The 22079-nt window shown below is 37.8% G+C and overlaps 4 protein-coding genes across 5 annotated transcripts; 1 reads left to right on the forward strand and 3 right to left on the reverse strand.

Annotated features, from left to right (window-relative positions):
* Positions 1 to 66: 66 nt before the first annotated feature.
* On the reverse strand, positions 67 to 7004 carry LOC105393678 (protein IWS1 homolog). 2 transcript variants are annotated; one of them, XM_048629918.1, is made up of 7 exons: positions 6788 to 7004; positions 6482 to 6589; positions 5585 to 6068; positions 4816 to 4946; positions 1662 to 1775; positions 1140 to 1241; positions 67 to 450 (listed from the first exon to the last, which is right to left on the reverse strand). In XM_048629918.1, exons 1-7 carry the CDS (start codon positions 6833 to 6835, stop codon positions 82 to 84), a joined length of 1356 nt encoding a protein of 451 aa, XP_048485875.1. In that variant the 5' UTR covers positions 6836 to 7004; the 3' UTR covers positions 67 to 81. The 2 variants fall into 2 exon arrangements, with proteins under 2 accessions (XP_048485875.1, XP_048485874.1); XM_048629917.1 differs by having other exon boundaries at positions 5561 to 6068; positions 6788 to 7003.
* Positions 7005 to 8264: 1260 nt separating this feature from the next.
* Positions 8265 to 9722, reverse strand: LOC105393677 (dioxygenase tasH). Its single transcript, XM_011565472.3, has one exon. The coding sequence runs from the start codon at positions 9562 to 9564 to the stop codon at positions 8638 to 8640; it is 927 nt and encodes a 308-aa protein (XP_011563774.3). The 5' UTR covers positions 9565 to 9722; the 3' UTR covers positions 8265 to 8637.
* A 267-nt stretch (positions 9723 to 9989) lies between these two features.
* Positions 9990 to 16028, forward strand: LOC105393675 (zinc finger protein 37 homolog). The gene is made up of 10 exons (XM_048629919.1): positions 9990 to 10205; positions 10419 to 10599; positions 11153 to 11239; positions 11413 to 11553; positions 12258 to 12375; positions 12780 to 12920; positions 13623 to 13897; positions 14214 to 14403; positions 15054 to 15267; positions 15666 to 16028. Exons 1-10 carry the CDS (start codon positions 10105 to 10107, stop codon positions 15991 to 15993), a joined length of 1776 nt encoding a protein of 591 aa, XP_048485876.1. The 5' UTR covers positions 9990 to 10104; the 3' UTR covers positions 15994 to 16028.
* A 1239-nt stretch (positions 16029 to 17267) lies between these two features.
* LOC105393674 (tetratricopeptide repeat protein 1) lies at positions 17268 to 20823 on the reverse strand. The gene is made up of 4 exons (XM_011565469.3): positions 20501 to 20823; positions 19293 to 19523; positions 18575 to 18731; positions 17268 to 17940 (listed from the first exon to the last, which is right to left on the reverse strand). Exons 1-4 carry the CDS (start codon positions 20679 to 20681, stop codon positions 17661 to 17663), a joined length of 849 nt encoding a protein of 282 aa, XP_011563771.2. The 5' UTR covers positions 20682 to 20823; the 3' UTR covers positions 17268 to 17660.
* Positions 20824 to 22079: the final 1256 nt, after the last annotated feature.

The raw sequence follows: 22079 nt of genomic DNA on the forward strand, positions 1-22079 counted from the left end.
CTTGTCACAAATCTTAACGAATAAATTCAAAATAAGAGGAATGTTATTTGTCGAGATGTTTCTTTTGCACTGGCACTCCATCTAGTTTGTTTTAAAATATCGCGGAAGTAAATACATGATTACTAATCTACACTCACCATTATTAATAATGGACGAATTCATCTTCTGCAACAAACTCTTAGCTCTCTCACTAATCTTAGGACTTAACTCTGGAACTTTAGTTGTCTTTTTAACACTAGAACCATTTGCAACACTTTTAACCGAATTTTTCACTGAATTCGATGTAGTTTTCTGCGCAGACACTAGCCCGGTCTTGGGTTTAGTCCTGGACATGTTTCGACTAGTTATCGAACTTTTGGCTGTGCTTTTCGAAGCCACGTTCAGTTTCTTCTTGACTTGGTAGTGTCTCGAGGATATTGCGTCCGCCATCGCCCGGTTTTCCTCTTCAGACTGTAAGACAAAATTTATGTAAGAAATCATAAAAAATTTGAGCATCCTGGTGCCAGCTGGACAGATGACCTTAGATGTATGAGATGATGAGGGGAGACGCATACATTATGTTTAGTAGTAAGCCATTAACAGGGCTGAGATGTAAGAAATGTGATGAGATGTAAGAAATGTGTCACATCATCGGTTCAGAATTGATTGTCCCTTCCAACCCCATTTGTGCAGCCGTCAGAGAACCTCCCACCTGGACATAAATTGCCTTGGGAGACCTGGAAGTCTTTAAACCGACTTCGAACACAGGTCGGTCGTAGTAAGGACAATATGGCTAGGTGGGGATTCACGGATGCACAAAATCTGAACTGCATGTGAAGCGCCACAAACTATGGTGCACCTCACTTCATGCCCCGCGTGTCCCTACACCTGTACGCGGGAAGAGCTCATGACCGCTACCAGCGGTGCAGTATCAGTGGCCCAGTTCTGGGCATGTATTATTTAGCGACTTTGTTGGTTTGTCGTCGACACGATAAGAAGAAGAAGAATTGATGATATTATTTTGTCAGAAATAAGGACTCTCAGCACCTAAAAACGCCGTGTTGTGTCGTTGGAGAAGTCCTGGGCAGTCAAACTGATGCTAATCTGATCTGACCAATCCTTTCACCACGGTGACTAACCCTAGTCTACCTCAAGGTTACCTGTTCGGAGTCACTCATGTCTTCCGGTTCAGCTTTCCTCGCCGGCTTCTTGTTCATCAGCACTCTCTTGGCCACCTTCATGGTAGTCGTCACCAGGGCTCCCTGGAAACAATAACAATATTATCATTTAATTATTTAAAGTCTGGTTTTTATTTTGCCCGCGAATAAGTGACGTATCGTTCTATTGATTACATTCGTTCTGTTGATGATTGAATTTTGTATCTGAGATTAAAAACAGACTTTAGTCCTTTGCCACGACTTATTGTGCACGTCTTGCGCGCTGTGCTAGGTCTGTAGTTCCGTGTAGATTCGTATTCTATCAGACAGTGTAAATAATCTAAATAAAACAAAGAAGAGGAACCGATTTGAATAACTGGATGAAGTCATCATATACTTATTTATATTTAAAATCACAAAAAGATACATTCCAGGGATTTGTTGAAACCAAACCGATTGATACAACACAGTTCAAACCTACAACAGCTCTCCTTTCCAGCAGTGGTTAGACAAAACTGAACTAACCTCAAAATCTGAATCAGACGAGTCGGCATCTTCCTTCTTGACAGTCAGCTGTTTCTTGCCGTTCTTGGACAGTTGCGCCTTCTTCGCTTTGTTGTTGTCTTCGCCCAGCATTCGCTGTTAACAAACATGGGGCATATATTATTAAATACTGACTAATGGGTCCGCGAGACGATCAAGTCGACTTGACAAGTCTACGTGCTTGACGATTTCACTTGACGAAGCACTTGACGCGACTTTAAAGGTACCGTCAAGTGAAACCGTCAAGCACGTAGACTTGTCAAGTCGACTTGATCGTCTCGCGGACCCATAAGGCGATTCACACACTTCACCGCGCACCGCGGCGGAGGGCGGATTATCATAGTACGCAAACATGACAGTTTATGCCTTACCTTAGCGTCACCGCGCGGAATATACGGCGATGTGAGGCGGTGCGTGTGTCAATCGCTTTTGCAAACGTACCTATGTAGCTAAATGAATGAAGAAGAATAGTAGGCAGGATAAAAAATTACAGTGTAAAATATTACAATTGCCCTAATAAACTTTTTTGGTGTTGGCGCTTGTTTCTGTAGCAAAGTTGGCTATATCGGACCACACCAGCACGCGTAGCACAGTATGGCGGTGACAAGATATAAATGACAGCTAGTTGCAACAAATTGTGTGATACCAGTTGTCCTCACAAACGCTAACATGGCCAACACGAAATAATCACTACAAGATGTGAGTTACAATTTTGACAGCGAGATTGGAAGATTTGTCTTATTTCCTAACATGGGTGTACCAATTTATCCACACATGTCTCAGTTTGACATTTGTTTAGGTAGCATTATATCACTCAAGTTCGAAGGTGGTGATAACATGTGACACAAATAATTATTTGTTTAGTTTTTGTTAATTTCATCCTTGCTCTACAAGAAGAGATGCAGGAAAGGAAAATTACTATAATACTTATAGGGAGGATGATCCGGGACTCTAATAACCCGTTGAAAATGCTTTAAAAACAACATTTGTCAAAACACACATCCTCTTTTTTATTTGACTAAAATTATACATAGTATATTACTTATATGTAGCGGTGTTAGCTCAGACGGGTAAGCGCCCGCCCCTCACGGAAGAAATGTGGATTCAAATCCTGTCGCTCACATGTGCTAAAAAGTTAGATAGATAGGCATTAGTTTGTTTGGAAGCAACTCAGTGCATATGTTTGCCCTTAGGAACAAACCACTGATTTTCAGTTGTCTCCCATATACTTTAAGTTTGCCTATTCACGCCAAAGTATGTAGGTAATGAAGTGGCTAATTGAATAGTTTGAATGCTAAATGTGGAGTTCACGAAATGTAAATCATATACATTGAATAGGTCCGGCACACCGGGCAGTCAGCTGATGCTATGATGACTGGTTGTTCTTTCACCACAGCGACAAACCCTAGTCAGGCTTTATTATTTATCAACAACACACTAACTAAAATAAAGTGGCTAATTGAATAGTTTGAATGTTAAATGTGGAGTTCAAGAAATGTAAATCATAATATAATTTAATTTAATAAGTCTGGCACACCGGGCAGTCAGCGACTGATGCTAATCCTTTCTCCACAGCGACAAACCCTAGCTAGGCTTTATTATTTATCAACAACACACTAACTATAAAAAAATAAGTGGATATGCTAGCATGTACAACTAAATTAAATGGTTATAAAAATATAATATTTTCTTTAGGTAAGTAAAACATTTATTAAACTTTTAATTAATAAATTATAAAAAGTATACTATTTCACACACTATAAAAGCATATTAGGTATTCTTAGTTATCAACTATCACAATAATTTGTCTGAACTTGGCTTATATCAGTCATCAAATAGGTCTCATAGTATGTATGCCAAGTTTTTCAACTTTTTCAGTTCGGTGCCGCTCCGGTTCATTGTATCACCACAAGGTTGCTGATGTCATCTGACCATCTTCAGGTCGTTACTGCCAACAAGAGCTCTCCAACCATGTCTAGGCCATCATTTTCTGACCGGTTTTGACCATCTTCCGTCTTGCCTACGAGCCAATTTCAATGTTCTGTAACAAACAAAAATGTTTCATTAGATTTTAGTTATACTTATGAACTAAGATTATGACTCCTATTGTCATCTTCATCATCATAGCCCATCACGTCCTCACTGCTGGGGTACGGGTTTCCTTCCAATGAATGGCCTAGTTGACCAAGTACTGCCAAGTGAAAAAAGTTTTTTGAGTTGTTTTGTGTGCATGTGCCCAATTATAATAACATGTGACTGGTACTGGCACTTACCTACTGTTTTTTCCTTCCATTGATTATACAAATATTATTCAGTCAGGCCGTGGGACAAGCATCGTAGATGATATTCTGTTGCGCCCGTCAGGATCCTGCCCGAGCTTTTGTCTCAAGGCCTTCTAACTCCTGGGGCCGGGTAAACGGTGGGTGGGTCATCAGTCAGGTGGCATGCTGTTTTGTTCTTCGTCTCATGGAGCCGGTGCATAGAAATCGTCTGCCGAAGAACTCCCAAGGAATCTGATCGTGCTTGGTTGGGAGTAAGCTCGGTCGTATATTATTTCATGTGACGATGTCCAAGAAACTCAAGAAAGTAGTTAATGAGCCAATATGAGTCCATGGGGTAGCGCAATGCAAAAATGCAATGGTAATATTACCAAAATATTTCACTCGAACGCACCAAACAGCGAAAATTTTCTTCAAATTTGACGTTTGGTGACATTTAAATTGTCAAAAAACCATAGACAATACAAACAAGAGCCACAAATGAGGGATTTTCTAAAAAAAGAACGAATGAAATACATATTTCCACAGAGCAGAAAAGTTTCAGTGTCACTGTGGCTTATATCCAATCACACAAATAAAATGAGTCCCATGTACACCCTATGCTAACATTTAAGACTGATATCAAAAAGTGACTCAATTTAATCAGTCACTTCACATGTTGTCTTATTATGGCCATACTAGCCGTGCTGAAGGCCTAGCACGGGGCGCAACATGCGCAAGTCAAGACGTGACAAAAGTTTTCTGTGCAGTCGCTCTTGAAGCCACGCTATATGAGTAAGTGCGACGCAAAACTTTTGTCACGTCTTGGCGTGCACGTCTTACACCCCATGCTAGGTCTTCAGGGTGTCAGCACTCACCAGCAGCTCATCCGTGTTATTCCCATCATCCTCCTCATCAGAATGCTTCTCCGAGGGTTCAAACTCACTGCTGTCCTTCCGTTCAGTCATGACGTCCACTTGACCGTCGCTCTTGCGGACCAGGAACATGCCTGCAAGTGTTGTGACGTTATACAGGGTGTTCGTACACATGTCCGTTTATACAGGTGTTCGAAAAAAGACATTGTGTGTAATGGGTGGACTGTTGTGGTAAATTCATATGTTTGCTTCTTACAATGTCCTATTTTGAACACCCTGTATTTTATGTATAAATGCTAAAGTAATTTGGAGCAATAATTAATTTTACTATGTGAATACCATGCAATGCAATGCATACAAAATATAAGAATTTTTTAAGTATACTAATATACATTACGTTTGGGCATGCTTTGATTGTATTTTACGTATTATTATAATTTTATACTAAATTCTATACTATATGATATCTTCTACTGATAATAATAAAATTTCATCATGCACAATATCGCACATTTTTTTTCTCAAAACAAATCTAAATATTCTCTTAAATACTAAGTACTTTCTTTACTCAATTTAATCAGTATATATTATGTATAAAAAGTATCTATGCACATATAAGCTACCACGAGTCTACCACTAAAAACTACCAGCCAATAAAAATTTTACCACCAAAAATCTTATCTGATCATGACAACCTAACTCAATCCTCTTCTTGTATTAAAACTAAAAAGCGAAACCAAAAACGTACCCAGGTCTGCTGTCAAAGGCTCACCAGGTTTTTTGTCTTCTTTATCCTTTCTCTCAACATTTTCCAGACTATTCAACTGTTCTTCCACATCTGCCTCCGTAACTTCTTGTTTAACATTATCTACATGTTCTTCTGTCTGATCCTTGTCCGTAACTGACTGATCCTTGTCCGTAACTGTATGTTCTTCTTCCGTAACTGTTTGGTCCTCTTCAATTAATCTTTCTTCTTCCATAACTGTTTGGTCTTCCTCAATCAGTCTTTCCTCTTCCATAACTGTCTGGTCTTCCTCAACCAATCTTTCCTCTTCCATAACTGTTTGGTCTTCCTCAACCAATCTTTCTTCTTCCATAACTGTTTGGTCCTCTTCGGTCAGCCGATCCTCTTCTTGGTATTCGTCAAGGTGCTCCTCGAGTTTGTTGATCTGGTCCGCAGTGTCTAGGGAGTTCTCTGCCATGCTGAACTGAGAGTCGTCCTGGCTGGTGTTGCCCTCTTGGGAGACATCTTGTTCCTGAAATGTTGAAGGTAGGTAGGTTTTATATGTATATTTGACAATAAATTTCATAAGGCAAAAATTATTGTCTTCTGTTGGACATAGAAAGATATTAATATGTATGATATGTACTAGACTGTTGTAGTTGTATGTTAAGACTCATCCAATAAGTAAGTAATAAATATGTAATACTGTGCATTTAACAAATTGTGTAAAAGTTTAAATATACATGTATATTGGTATCTAATTCTGTAGGAAGTGTAATGTTTTGGTAGCATCCAAGATGCAAGAACATCTTTCTATGTTTAAAGCAACATATTTTATGTACTAATATCAAATAAATTCAATACCTAGTAACAGCTTAATCATTGTTAATTTGCCTACTGTAGAAGTAAACCAGAGGTTGGTTACTAGGATAAATAAATACGAACCAAGGTCTGGTTGTAGTCCTCGTCAGTGAGCACCTCTTCACTGAGCCACTCCTCCTGGCCGTGCTCAGCGGTTTCCAGCGACTCATCATGTGGCTGGCTCGTTTCCAGCTAAATGGAAGAAAAAAATTTAAAGTTCTTGTAAGTATTAAAATATGGAATTTGCAGTTTGGATTTGCATTCTGGAGCAGGTTGAAGTTGCGAATATTCATTTATACTGATGTATTGTTAGTGAAAGCGCAATATTATTCGTATATTTACTTGTTTACTTCGCTATCACAAAGCAAAACGCTGAGCGTAAAAACTTACTTCAATCTTCGTAATCTTTGACGGAGGCTCCTCGACGTCTGACATCATGAGTCACAATTTGAAATCCTGTCCTAGATTTTAATTTCTATTCAGATAATGAATCACTTTCAGAAATTAATTCATTAACATTAAATTGTATGAAAAACAGAAATTGTAATTTTCATAAATTCTAACCTCAAAAATATTGATTGCCCGGCTAGTGTTGTGCTTACCAAACAAACATAAACAAGGGTACTTAATTAATTCGATCGATTTAAAAGTAAAACTATAATGATTTTTTTATCGATACTATTTCCTAGTCTTTGTTCCGAGGTTAACGGACTGTCGTGTCGGATTCAGATTGCCGCGACTCGACTGTACCCATACTGAGGTGGCGACCCGTATCGCCGTTTTTTTAACACCTTTAAAATTTAAATGATTTTTTATTGTTTATTGTTCATTTAGTTATTTATAATATTTCTTAATAATCATAGTATCATACAAAAATGGTCCCTTGTGCAATTAATAATTTATGAAATATTATCATCATATCGCATTTATTATACATTCATACTTTTTAAATAAAAATAAAACTTTATGTACCTACGTGGGTCGTCCGAAAAGTTTCCGACACACATCAATTAAAGTCAGGGAATCATACAGGGAATGTAATTGTGCATCTTTTGACAGCAACACTTCAAACTTTCAGCCATTTTTGACGCGCGGTTTTTATTTTTATTTCACAGTCGTTTGAGTGAGTCGATGATGTGAGTATTTTTGTAAAAATGGAAAAAATTGAGTATCGAGCTGTCATAAAGTATTTGTTTTTGAAAGGGAATACCCCTACGCAAATCAAAGATGAGTTAGATTCTGTGTACGGGGACTCTTCACCGTCATTAACCACAGTAAAATTTTGGGCAGCCGAATTTAAACGTGGCCGTAAGAGCTTCGGAGATGATGAACGTTCGGGACGTCCAAAAACTGTAACTACTGACGATAACATCGCTAAAGTTCAGCAAATGGTGTTAGACGACCGCCGAATTAAAGTGAGAGAGATAGCAGAGGCATTGAAAATATCCAAAGAACGTGTTTGTCACATATTAAATCAAGATTTAGGCATGAGAAAGCTGTCCGAGCGTTGGGTGCCGCGCCAACGACGTGTTCGAATGAAGTGAAGTGATGAATGAGTACTAACTATTTGGACGGATTAAAGAGATGGGAATGGGAGCATTGCTTGGAGAAGTGTGTAGAGTTACAAGGAGACTATGTGGAAAAATAAAAAAAAAAAATCAAGAAATAAAATCTTGTATCTGTGTAGGTCTGAAACTTTCCAGACCACCGGCGTATATGTACCTTATACCCTCACTACCACGCTACCTACATAGCAGAAGTGCACAAGTCTTTCAAACCAAGCAACACCAAAACCACAACACTTTAGTTGATCAATAGAAATAAATACTTAACCAATTTATTTAATGTTAATAAAACTAGTTCAATATAAATAGTGCAACACGATTTTATTGTATTGGTAGGTATACTAGAAGTTATAATATTTGGTCCCTCCACCCTCCTAAATAAAATATAAGAGATTTAATTTAATTTATTAATCATTATTTGTACATTTATTGCACTGCATCACAATAGGTACCTAAATATAAGTACAAAAATACAATTTCATATTAATTTATTATTGAAGGCATAAGAATACATTTTATCATGTTTATTTTACTACATAGCATTGGCATTATTAATATCTAAGTTGTGTTGTAGGTAATTACTAAGTTACCTAATTCATTTACACAATTAAATAACAATTAAGACACATTAGAAAATTATTAACAGCTCCATTAACTCCTACATTCAAATACCATTCATTCCCCGTTCCAAATATAAGAGCTTAGTCGAAATGCCCCACTCATATCCCAGTTGAATATCCTCTCAGCGGGCTTGGAGCCCCCAGCCCCGGCAATCACTACTAACGGCATGAAGTGCTCGGCTGCATGAGGAGGATGAGCTTCTGAAGCCCCTGGCTGATCCCTCCAAGCTAACAAACCCGCTTTTCTCTCAGACTCATTTTCCGCCGTGCAGACTTTTGTTAAATAATCATCAAACTCCTTATTCACTGCAGCATCCTTGTATCTGCCGTATCGGAACTCTCTCATGTTGTGGTAGGACATCCCGGATCCCAGAATAGCAATGCCCTCTTTCCGAAACTGTTGCAACACTTTCCCAATCTCGTAATGTTGTTTCGGATCCTGATTTTCAAGAACTGATATTTGAATGATTGGTATGTTAGCTTCAGGGTTGATCAGCATCATGGGAACGAAGACTCCATGGTCCCAACCTCGTTGAGAGTCGAGTTTCGACTTGATTCCCGCGTCTTTCAATGCATTGTGCACTCTCTGAGCAGTCTCAGGGTCACCCGGGGCGTCATACTTGTATTTGTAGGATTCTGGCGGGAAACCGTAGTAGTCGAAGTATAGATCGTGGTGTTTACCCGACGAAATCGTTACTTGCGACTCCTCCCAGTGCGCTGTGACCAGGATAATAGCCTTCCACTCTTTTAGATTGATGTGTTTTTGAACGTCGTCTCGCAAGAATTTCGTGAGTCCTGCGTGTACCTCGTCCCCCAGTAAGGGCATCGGGCCCCCTCCGTGGTTCACGAATATAGCAGGCGCCAATACAGCCATTTTACGAGCGACACCAGTAAACTGTCTCACTATATTCATCGACAGAATAGACACAAACCCTACCACGATTATCTGAAGGAGTATAGTCAATGTATTTAGAATGAGCATGAATAATCAAATTGTTGACCTTGTGCAAACAGTGAGTGATGTTATTTAATTGCTGTTATTACGGGTTAATTAGGATCGAACGATATTGCATTTGTGTAAATACTGTAAATAGAAAATAAAAAAATTGAGGTTAATGTTTTGATAACAATGTCAATGTCAAATAGTGCAACAGCAACACACAGATCTTCACAGCAGTGGCAGTGTTGCGTAGCTATGTATTTTTTGCGAGAGTAAAAAGCAAGCTCGACCCAGGTTTTTTCAACGCAACTTAAGCTGCGTACACACCGGGCCAACGAACGCCCAACGAACGCCAACGGTTATCCCAATGATGGATATTAACATACATAATACAGGGCAGATTGCAGAAACGAAGGCCCAACGATAAACGTTCGTTGGCCCGGTGTGTACGCGGCTTTACGCAACTGTCAAGTACTCTGGTTGAAAACGTAAACAAAAAATCAAAGCAAACATTTTAAATTCGGTTTGCTTAAGTAGAAAACCCTAATACTTATGTTAATCAAATAATAAAGGATAGTGGCAATGAAAGTTTCCAAGGGACAGTGTTGTAAATGTGCCTCTACAGTTGAAGACGGAGTCACTCTCTATCGGTTTCCTAAACCCGGCTTAAAAAATGCACTACGGTAAATAAATTCATACTTTTACTACTTATCATAATTACCTCTAAATCCCATTTTTCCTAAAGACATTGCTTGTTAATCTTGAAACTTTGAAATAAAACATTTATAAATAATCCTGAAAGAAAACTTTGAGGTTATGGCTGTTGTGTCCATATTTTATAACTTTTTACTTATTAGTATTACACAGGCCTATTTAAACATTAACAAACTCTGCAGTTGCGAGCTTTGGGCCAAGTTCTATGCTCCAGACAGGAACTGGGCCTCCACAGAACTTCAGAACCAGTTATATTCTCAACACAAGATGCTCTGTTCGAAACACTTTGAAAGTTCAATGTTCTATGATAAGACCAAACTAGTGAGACATGCCGTGCCTAATCAAAGCAACTGTGATATTAAGGTGAGATACATCTGTTGATTTTCAAACTTATATGCTGTTATTCTTGCATGTCAGTATTGTGAATGCTAGCAATTTTTTTCAGACCTAAAAAAAGGAACTTTGATGGCATTCTGGTAGGCCTGGAGTCTTCCTGAGTTCAGGGGGAAGGACTCAAGGGATATGAGAGCAAATACTCTATGGTCTAAGAGGCGGTACTGCAGGAAGTCACATTGGTTGCTACTGATTGTCTAGCCCCACTTAGGTGTTTTGTGTTGCTACCTAGCTCTGTTTGCTACTAGTTTAAAGTTGACAGTCATTATTTTAACAAAATTATTCCTTCTAAAAGTTAGATAAGACCAAACTCTTTAAAAGAAAAAAAAATTTATTTATAGTTTTATTGCACAATTTACAAAAGTAGATGTACAATCAGGTGGACTTAATGCTAAAGAGCATTCTCTACCAGTCAACCTGCAGGAGGTTCAGGAGCAGAAAGTATATAATATAATGACTCTGTTTAACGTGCAAGAAGATACTAATATCAGGTTTACAAATGATTTTTTAAATTATGTTTTAGGTGGAAAAGTCCAGCCCAAACACACCCAGCCCCAGCCTTCGGCCCTCAGAAGAACAGCTGACTATGGAGCACTATTCTGATACTGAGGTTGGTTAGTTGAAGTCATTAGGAAATAGGATGATTTCAGTGCAGTAAATTTCATTTAAGAGGTTTTCAACCTCTGGCTTTATTCAGTTGGTAGCAAACACTACATAGCCTAAAGCATAGATTATGTTATATCAAGCACTTTTAAAATATACTTCATTAATTATTATATTCAGGATAAAAAACCATATGAAGGCATCATTTGTATCTGCTGTATGGCAACGGAAAATTTGGAGGAATTATTTGCTCAGAACAATGACTACAACTCTGAGTACCATGACTATGCTTCAATGATACAGTCCGGTTTGAATATTCAGGTAATTTTGTTTTTTTCTTTTAATTTAAATTGTTTATGAAATGCCAGTGTTTAGCCAATGATGTGAATTTGAGACGAAACAACTATGATTGCCATAACATGCCTACCTACTAAAAATCTAATGTTTCTAAATCTGAAATGGATGGCAACAATAGTATTTTTTAAAAAACCTCATATATAAAAGTCATCAGTATACACTGGTATACACAAGTAAGTACTTTGTAAAATATAGACAAGAGTTACGTATATGACAAGATTTTACAAAGTATGGTTAAGTATATATTTATCTAAGCGTCAATTCACACGTACCACAACCACACCACGTCGCAGCGACATAATGTGGTCAAGATGTGGTTACGTGTGAATAGTGTGACAGCGGCTTTTTGCAGTTGCGTTGTGGCAGCGACAAAATGTCGATGTGGTTGTGTTGTCGCTGTCGTTGCGATGTGGTAACCACGTGGTTGTATGCATTTAATAGGGAGAGGACGTGGCCGCGGTGCCGCCGCCGCGTTGCGGCGTTGCCGACGCGATGTGGTTGCGATGTGGTCGTATTACACAGGTGGTCGATGACAACGGCAAAATGTGGCACGTGTGAATTGGATTATTCATTTTCAATACAAAATATACGCCCGACCACACGGCGTGGTTGTGGCTGTGGTGTGGTTGTGGTACGTCTGAATTGACCCTAATACTTATATTTTTCAGTTGTCAGCAGCTGACGGCCACTCCTCGATCTGTAGGACATGCGCTGACAAAGTTACCGAAGTTGTATTCTTCAAGCAACAAATTCTAAATACTGTGTCCTTATTGACCTCCGTGAATGGTGAGTGGCGCCCCCTGCAGTGGGGATTTGGAACTTATGAAAACACTGTAAAGTCGGTTTTTTAATCTCAGATACTAATCAATCAATCAATCAAGTGGCAATTTCTCCATAGTGGTTTAGAGCATAACCGGGGATTGTTGCTTGACTTTTGACACATGTATCAAGAATTTAATATTGAGATGACATATAATAATTGATCAACCTTTTCCTGGTTACGATTTAACCAACTATTGTGAAATTGGAGCTAAATTGACTTATTCTGAACGACTCATCAAAGTCTATTGACCCACGATTAAGTCACGTATCGTTCTATTGGCGGGACCATCGACGGTTGATGAACCGTTCAGAATCTGTCAATTTAGTAAGTACCTAAGATAAAAAACAGACCTTATCTAATTTTCTAGACAGCAAGTTGACACAAAAATCAGACGATGCAACCAAGCTTAAGATCCACGTGAAGATTGAGGCCATTGATAGTGATGATCTGACGTCAGGTGCTGATGATGATGATGATGATGATAAAAAGGGTGCAGTTGAGCATATAGGTCTGTCTACTTACTATAATACTTACAGAGTTTCATAATTATATACAGAATATAAATAGTTACTGATGATTTAGGGTGAGGCCCCATTGGTGCGTTGCATTGTTGTAACGTCGTCGCTGCTATATAGTTGTACGGCCATTCCTTTGGGACGATACGATGCGACGCAACAGACCAATAGGGACTTACCCTCAAATAAACAGCGAACATATTGCTATGAGAGTATTGTTTAGATTATTTACGAATTCCGAGAAAAAAATGCTTGTATATGTAGATTAGAATCGTAAAGTATTACTTTAGTGAGTTCATCTAAATCACGTGAAAGAGTAAAAAACACGCACAACTTTCGCTTTTAAACATCTGTAGATATGATGACGTTAGTGACTGACCATAATGGCTAAATGTAGGACATACAGTGCGACAAACTTATCTGTTCCGGTGAGAGCGAACTAAATTGATCCATATCTCATTACTTACTAATGAATATTATATTGTTAAAGATTAGATGGGTTTATTAACACAGCAAGAGCGAATTAACAATACGAGCAAACTTAAAATCTTATAGAATTAAGAAATATTAGACATTTATGTGAGCTGTCACCGGAACAGATAAGTTTGTGGCGCTGTAAAGTGAATGAAAATTCCTGCGTCTGACATTTCTACTAATAGTCAGGAGGTTAATATTGTTTTGATTCCCTATTACAGAGGAAAAACCGGCGCCAAACCAAAAAAGGAAAGTGGGACGACCGCGCAAATTCCCCAAAACAAAAATGCCATACAAAATAGGAGCGCAAGACCGAATCTGCAGAGAATGTAACTTGGAGTTCCCCAACAATTTGATATTGAAGCGGCACTACAATAGTCACTTCCCGAACTTCAAGTGCACTGTTTGCTTAAAAAGTTTTATGAATTCGCAGAGTTTGACAAAACACGAGCGCGTTCATTTGACTGGACCATTCGAGTGCAATGTTTGTCACAAGGTATTTTCATAATTTAGTAATTTGATAGGAATACAGTGACGTTGCTACCCGTAGGCTGCTGTACCCTCATTTGGTCCGCAGTTAAAAAAGAGAAATACAGAATGTTGCAAAAAATATATAATAAGCCGAAAGGGTCTGATTATGAACCAGTTTTGTTTAAAAACTTTTGTAAATTCGTGAAGTGTTTGTTTAGATTGTTGCTTACAGTAAAAAAATATTACCACATAAACTTAAGACAACAACAACATTTTAACAGGTGTTTAGCGCTGTCAAACATTTTTGTGGTAGCACAGTAACTATTTACCTTAACTTTCAGGAGTACAGCGCTTATAACTCCCTAATGAGTCACAAGAGAAGACACAAAAAAGATCCTTTATACAAGTGCAACATGTGCAATATAAGATTTGCTACTATTGCTAAAAGAGTCAAACATTTGGAGTTAGAACACGGCGTGACGGAAAAACTATACAAATGTGAATACTGCGACATGGCGTTCCGACATAGCGGTAAGTAAATCCTAATCCTAACTAATATTATAAATGCGAAAGTAACTGTGTCTGTCTGTTACTCTTTCACGCTAAAACTACTGAACGGATTTGAATGAAATTTGGTATACATAAATGGTCTAGACTAGACCACCCTGAGAAAGAACATAGGCTACTTTTATCCCGGAATTCCCACGGGAAAACTTTTTAAGGCGAAGCGAAGCTCGCGGGAACAGCTTGTTTTAATAATTCAAAAGATAAAATACTTTTTTGTTTTATTCTGGGTGATAACTAAGAAAGTAGAACGAACGAGAGTTGTCATTTGTCATGCACTCGGTACGCTTAATACAACGAGATACTGCCGTTTTAAATCTCAGTAAGATTGTCCTCCATGTGAAATCTGTCAGAAAACATTTGTTACTTACGAATATTCATCCTTTTGGCTACCATATTGTTTTACTCTATACCAATGTATTAAGATCCAAATCTTGTGTTTTAGGGCTGATTTTTCAATAGTCAGGTTATCTGAGGAATAATTCTGATGCTGTCGTGACTGAATGTTTGTATTAGACAGTGACAGCTACAATTTTATTCCTCAGATAACACTTATCTGACTATTGAAAAATCAGCCCTTAGTGAAGTAAAACCTTAGTAAAAGATTTTTTTTACAGAGGAACGCCATAGACATATCACGGCTAAGCACCATAGACAAGAGTACAGGTGTCCAGTGTGTGATTTTCGCTCCACGCAGAGTGGAGTGCGCGCACATTTGGCCAACATACACGGAGAAGGCGAGAAGAAGCATAGGTGTGATACGTGCGATAAGACATTTTGGAGACGACAAACTTTGGTTTTGCATTGCAAAAGTCACTTTAATGAGCGAAGGTAATTTTTGCGACACCTTTGTGTTGTTAATTTATAATTATGTTTTTTTTTGGAAAATCATAGAAATCCTTACTAATGTTATAAATGCGAAAGTAACTGTGTCTGTCTGTTACTCTTTCACGCCAAAACTACTGAACCGATTTGAATGAAATTTGGTACAGATATGGTCTATAGACTCTGAGAAAGAACATAGGCTACTTTTTATCCTGGAATTCCCACGGGAAATCTTTTTAAGGCGAAGCGAAGCTCGCGGGAGCAGCTAGTTCATTATAAACCGTAATTTTGGTTGATCTGTGCTATGTCCCGTTTTGGCTTGAAGCTGGGTAAAACTTTACTCGATTGCAGCACTGAAGTATTCCTTATTATGTCGATATTTCATCATTTAATGTAATTTTCAGTTTCAAATGCAAGCTGTGCTCAAAGAGTTTCGTTCAAAAAGTCACATTATGCCGCCATATTGAAATGCACATAAAGAAGGGAGAGTTTACTGGGCACCCGGGCGAGTTAGTTACTACAAAAGAATCGGAAGACACTGGCATGCTAGAAGAACGATTAGACGAAGAGTATTTAGACGAAAGTTGTTCGGCGTCGTCGGAAATTTTTGAAAAAGGAACATTTGAGGAAATCGAAGCAAATTTGGATTTGGAATGCGGGTCGGATTTCGAAATTGAAGCTCTGGATGAATGGAGTTTGAACTCCAACGAGTTTGATGAAATTGAAGGATGAGACTGTATTCTGAATAAACTATCATTTTATGTTAATGTGCCTAATGTTAGTTTACCTCATCACGACCCATTACGTCCCCCCTGCTGGGGCACGGGTCTCCTTCCAATGAAGGAAGGGTTTAGGCCTAGTCCACCACGCTGGCCAAGTGCGGGTTGGTGGACCCCAACACAAGCAAGCTTGTGCTGAGAGAGTTGTCGGGTAAGTGGGCAACCCGACTGTCAGATGTTTTCAAGCTGCCCGAAGGCCTCTGACTAGGCTTAACGACTGCTGCCGAAGCAGCAACCGGGACCCACGGCTTAACGTGCCGTCCGAAGCACGGAAGCGTCCAGAAAAGCACCACTTGAAATTGGTCACCCATCCAATGGCTGACCGTGTCAGTTGTTGCTTAACCTCAGCGATCAGTTACGATCACTGAGGCCCGCTCGACTACGGACGCTTCGCTCGTTAGTTTACCTAAAGTCTGTTTATCATTTCAGATACTAAATTGACAGTTTCTGAACGGTTCATCAACAGTCGATTGTCCCGCGATTAAGTGACGTATCTTAATATTGAATTTTCTTCTATGAAACCTTTCGGTAAACAATGAAACTACTCCAAAATCAGTTACATAACACGTATTTATATTTAAATATACTTAAAATAAACTATTGCTAATAATAATAGACTACGATATTCCAAGACAGTTTGTAGTTATCATCATCAATCATAGTTATAATATAGTTTGGAATTTTATCACTGAACCTTAACCTCTGTGGTGCCACTCTTGAAAAGCAATGTATTGCGTCTGTCTTGCGTTTCCAACATTTAAAAAATCATAACTTCTCTTCAGAGGCGTTTTTCCAAACAGTAAAAATACGAATATAATCAGCTAGGTAATGCCTATTTGTAGAACTTAGAAACAATAATATAATGCCTACAATTTAGAAGTATATGCAAGATTGTAATAAGTGAATATATTAGTATAATACATGATAAAATAATAATTATTAATCCCTAACTAAAACTAAGTAATATAAAATTAAACTAAAAGAAGATGCTGGCCAGATCGCTGCCACTGTCGGGTAGGGTACCTAAGACGCTGGCCGCGTTACCTCGCTGTATGGCGATGCTTATCCTTTGAGCGAGGTACGAGCCAGCCCTAGGGTCCCTTGAAGTTAACTTGCAAAAAGGTCCAAAAAGGCTTTTTCGGCCAAAATCGAAAATAAATTGTACATTCTGGGTACTTGGTTCTTACTGTGTTACGAAGTTATGATTTTTTTGATGTTGAGAACGCAAGACAGGCGCAATACATTGCCTTACAAGAGTAGGGCGGCTGAACTCCGAGCACAATGTTCCCATAATACATACATTTATTGAATGTCTACTGATAAAATTCCACCTTGTATAACTATGCGTAGATAAATGCCATCAAGATAGTGTAGCCATTGTTGAGATATTTTGATATCTTCATGCGAACAGGCTGGCAAACTATGCAACAGAAATAGTGCCTACACTAAAAAAGTTAACTATTGCGATTTCTGTGACTGACATGTTTTCTTCATTAATTTATTGATAACATAATGAAAAAAAAAACTCCAATCTTAAACCTGTTGCAAAGCTATAATTGTCAGCCCCCAATTTTTTTTTCACCATCAACTTTTCATAATATACAATAGTCCCTAAAACAATCACTGCTGGAAGTTTATCTTGTAACCTTTACTCTCAGGGTCCTGCTCTAGTTTAAAGTTCTCCGTAGACAGCCCAAACGGCTTCAGTATCATGTTGCCCAAGTCTTTAAGTTTGCCCATCATCTCCGTTTTGAGTTTTTCATTTCGTTCTTCGATCAATGGTGGTAGCCTTATTGTGGCTACTTTGGCGTCCTTATGCGACGGGTCGAACTCGAGGATCTTCTGCCAGTCTGCTAACGCCTCGTCGAGTTTGTCCGAAGCTTCGTAGCTTTGCGCTCGTCTGGAAGATAATTTTGTGTAATTACGTTTGTATACTTCTCTAAAGATACGACGATTCCTGTAGGTCTAGACTAGTACTAATACAGGTTTGATAGATTAACGAAAACTATAAAAGTTTCAGTTTTCTCGCATACAAAGTAGTGTCTCTAGCGGAAACTATCATGAAACTTTTGACAGATAATGTATGCAGGTGACAGAAGAAAACCAAAACCTTTTTCGTTTAAGTACCTACGTAAATTTCAAAACCCGTACTAGAGGCCCTGACATTTTGAGTTTTACGGTTTAAGAGATATCTTATAAACCGAAATTCTGTAAAATTTGCCTATCAATTTACTGTGTGAGTTGTATTCAATGAAATGTAACAAATAGTTACAGAACTTGGAAGAGGCCTATGATCAGCTATGGATGATTACCAGCTGATGATTATGTAATAATATTATATACAGATGTGTATATCTAGATGTGTATCCAAGTAATGTTGTTCTTCATCCTTTATAGTCATCATCATCAGCCTGTAACAGTCCACGAAGGAGGGAGTCCTACGTAATATTGGAGTTAGGATTTTAGTTTATCTGTGGTACAAAGTGACTGAACTACAATGATTTGGATGTGAACTACTAACAAACTATACAAACCTTATATACGCCTTGACATATTTATCATCTAGTTCAATAGCTTTAGAACAATCTTTCACAGCATCACTGTATTTAGTTAACTTCATTTTGGCCGCACTTCTGTTGCAATAGAGAATGGATCTCTGCTGTGTGAATTGTAGGGGACAAGTTATTAAACCTGTAAATAGGAGGAAATCTATGTAAGTAAAAGTTTTTTTGATAATAGTACAATACATAAGGAATGCAATAACGTAAAAGGCTGGCTTATTACTATCTTCCAAGCATTTCCAAGACTTGACAACAAATATAGTGAAGTTATCAACTTCAACATCTAGCTAGATGTTAAAAAAGTATAATAATGAAACTAAATAAAGGCTGATACACCCAAGGTATCTTACTATTATATCTTACAATATTGAAGAACTGTCAATACTCCCACTTGTGAAAAAACCACCGTTTCACCAGTTCCTTATTTACAGTTACATCCACAAACTACAGTCATCGAAATATAAGAGGACCGTTTGGACAGCTGGTGTCAAACATAAATCATAAAAAATCTAAACAATAAGTCACTTTTGGCGCTTTAAAAGTTCTTTTGACCTTTTGAACAACGTTATGGCCATTAAATAATAAGCCAGATTATGTGTCTTTTTATATATTTCATGAAGTAAATCAAGAGTAAATAGTGTCCAAATGGGCCTATTATATTTCGATGACTGTCCCTCCACAATTAATTTACCTTCTGTGTATTTCTCTATGCTCCTTTCGTAATCTCCATCTTTAAACGCCAAGTTGCCAGCAACCTTCAGCTCCTCAGCAATTATCTTCCTCTCCGCTTTCTGGTCATCAGTGAGGGCGAGCTCGGCGGCTCTAAGGCCTTCCTCGTCTATGTCATCCGACTCTTTGGTGTCGTCTTCTGATGTCTCTTTCTCATCTTTGTCCAGGTCACCGGCGACCCAGTCTGGAATGTCTGAAATATGTATAGGTTTACAACAAGCCCTCATAATATATCATACTTACAAAAATTATAAATAGTAAATTTTTTTAACAAACAATTACAGAGTATGTCTCACACATTTCTGATATTTTTTATTTATTTAATAACTTAAACCTATCATTACAGCTACTCCAATGCGATAGGCAAGCAAACAGTTTTTAGTTAAAATTAAACCCTATATCTTATTATTTATAACATAACACAGCACATATGAACAATTCCTATTGAATTCGACCAGAGAACAGTGAAACAAATCCAACCCCTCCGCTACAATGTTAAGCGCGCGCAGGGCGCATTAGCAATTGCAATAGCATATTAGCAAGATGGGTCACTGTTAGGACCAATAGCAAGGCAGTGTATGTTATTTATTTTTTATTGTAGGAACAAATAGGAGGCTAATATTAACAGAACATGGAGGAGATCAATCCTCAGCAATAACAATTGTATTGGAATCTCATGGGACAAAGCCAAGGAAAGAGCAGGACAGGAATGTCTGGGAAAGAATAGTGCAAGCCCTATGCTCCTTGTGGAGTTAGAGATAGTAGTAGTAATAGTAGTTGAAAATAGGCCACCACATATGAAACTAAAAGGCCATTTGCAATACTACTCTGGTTGGATAGGCACCTTCAGGGATTTCAAGTCCAAGCTACATAAATGTCCTGGTAAAAATTTCCATTAGTGACAATGGAAATAAGGGCTGTCATTTCCCATACAATTTCCTAGATTTTAAATATGAGTATCTAGGAAACTATTTGCCTTGTTAACTTGAAATTTGGAATAGAGACTCCTAGGGTATTACTCTTATTGTATACCAAGTATCTAAATCCAGTTCGATTGTCGATAATGGAAAGTAAGCAGCTCTCTCGAATGGAACCTTTGTGAATATCACTAACCTAAGGTCTAAAATGCAATTTCAAGTTAGAAAATATATGATAATTTTATGGCCACACCTGTTTTTTGAGAGTCTCCGGATTTCGATGGAAGATCTTCTTGACTTGTGCCAGGGTTAATAACAAACTCTTCAGGGTTTTCCGCAGAAATAGCCGAGGATTTCAAGTCTTTGGTGATCTCATCTATGATTTCCTCATTGGAAGGGATGACGCCCGAAGATTTGGCTTGTTCTTCGGACATGGTGGATTGAGGAATTATCTGCGGGTATAGTTATTGAAAATCCTTCGCTGTATATAACTGAAAACCACCTGAAAATTTTATAAAATTTTCGTAAAAACACGCAAAAACTACAAGCGACAGATGAAACATGACAATGACATTGACAATTTGGTTGGATATTTGACATATGACACCACACCACAGATCTACCCAATGACCTCAGATCAACTACAAATAGATTCGCAATCGCTGTGTGCACTATTCTCTTTCTCACTCAAACCATAGATGTTGCCGACAAAAAAATAAAACCTAAATATGGGGAAATTCAACTTATCATAATAACAAAAACAAAACTTGAGTATATCGTCGGTTGATAGGAAAAAGACACTAAAGGCTAATTTTTCAATAGCCAGACAAAAGTTTTGCTGGGAAATAATTTTGATGCTGTTGCGTCTCAATGTTTCTCAATGTTTGTATTACCCAGATAACATTTATCTGAATATTGAAAAATCAGCCTTAGTGAGTTTTTCCTGTCAACCGACGATATAAGAAAAAAAACTTTACTCATACTTATTTGATTTCAATATAATTATTTAATATACACAAACTGAGTGGATTGTATAATTCATTGTCTTCGTCCAATCGAAACAATCCTCTTCAAAATGTGCCGAACACAATTTTTGTATGTTTCCTTGGTTCCCAATTTGTGCGACCGGTAATGTCTATCCATTTTCTTGATATTTTTTTTTTCTGTCGGAAACCTATGAAAGAGATAAATGGATGAGCATGAGCATTATAATCGTGGGCCAAATATGTGATGGGGTTTTTTTAAAGGAAACACGTATTTCGTATCAATACAATAAACTTTATATTATACAGAAGAAATCACACATGGAAGAAAAAAAAGAAACGGAGAAACAGGAGAATGACTTCTACAAAATACAATCTTCACAAAAACCGAATTCGTGCGCCCCATTTGTAAACCCAACCCGAGTCCGTTACAATTTCTAGTATTTTCTTTGCATACTATAATATTTGTGGGTAAAATAAATTTTCAATAACTTGCAACACCATGTGATTTGTTATGATATGGTACCTCGTAATTTTTACTTAAAACTGATACTAAAAGACCTTACAGTATTAAAATTAGTATCGTTTTATATTAAAATCAAGCCAATAGATAGTACTATGATGAATGTAAGCTTGTTAAACTTGATAGTATCTACTTACATGTGAAAATATATCTCATCCATCATTCCATCGTGTTTTCGTTCAATGTGCTCTATACAACCGAACAAAATCCACCCACCCATGTCACACACTCGTTAAGTGATGATAATAGTCTAATAAACTTAATAAACACCCACAAATCACTAGCAAATCAAAAATAAATAGCATTTAAAAAATTTTGTTGTAACT

This window comes from Plutella xylostella, chromosome 24 (genome assembly GCF_932276165.1).
Source record: "Plutella xylostella chromosome 24, ilPluXylo3.1, whole genome shotgun sequence".
Lineage (NCBI taxonomy): Eukaryota > Metazoa > Arthropoda > Insecta > Lepidoptera > Plutellidae > Plutella > Plutella xylostella.

Bases quoted from the DNA above. Each gene is read 5' to 3' on its own strand.
- LOC105393678 (XM_048629917.1), bottom strand. From the start codon at position 6,835: ATGATGTCAGACGTCGAGGAGCCTCCGTCAAAGATTACGAAGATTGAA. The intron at 1,776-4,815 runs GTGAGTGCTGAC...GTTTGTTAACAG, and splicing joins ATAACACGGATGAGCTGCTG to CGAATGCTGGGCGAAGACAA. The intron at 451-1,139 runs GTAACCTTGAGG...TTTGTCTTACAG, and splicing joins ACATGAGTGACTCCGAACAG to TCTGAAGAGGAAAACCGGGC.
- LOC105393677 (XM_011565472.3), bottom strand. From the start codon at position 9,564: ATGCTCATTCTAAATACATTGACTATACTCCTTCAGATAATCGTGGTA.
- LOC105393675 (XM_048629919.1), top strand. From the start codon at position 10,105: ATGAAAGTTTCCAAGGGACAGTGTTGTAAATGTGCCTCTACAGTTGAA. The intron at 11,240-11,412 runs GTTGGTTAGTTG...TATTATATTCAG, and splicing joins AGCACTATTCTGATACTGAG to GATAAAAAACCATATGAAGG. The intron at 12,376-12,779 runs GTGAGTGGCGCC...CTAATTTTCTAG, and splicing joins CTTATTGACCTCCGTGAATG to ACAGCAAGTTGACACAAAAA.
- LOC105393674 (XM_011565469.3), bottom strand. From the start codon at position 20,681: ATGTCCGAAGAACAAGCCAAATCTTCGGGCGTCATCCCTTCCAATGAG. The intron at 19,524-20,500 runs GTGTGGCCATAA...TACATATTTCAG, and splicing joins CGGAGACTCTCAAAAAACAG to ACATTCCAGACTGGGTCGCC. The intron at 18,732-19,292 runs GTAAATTAATTG...TCCTATTTACAG, and splicing joins CATAGAGAAATACACAGAAG to GTTTAATAACTTGTCCCCTA.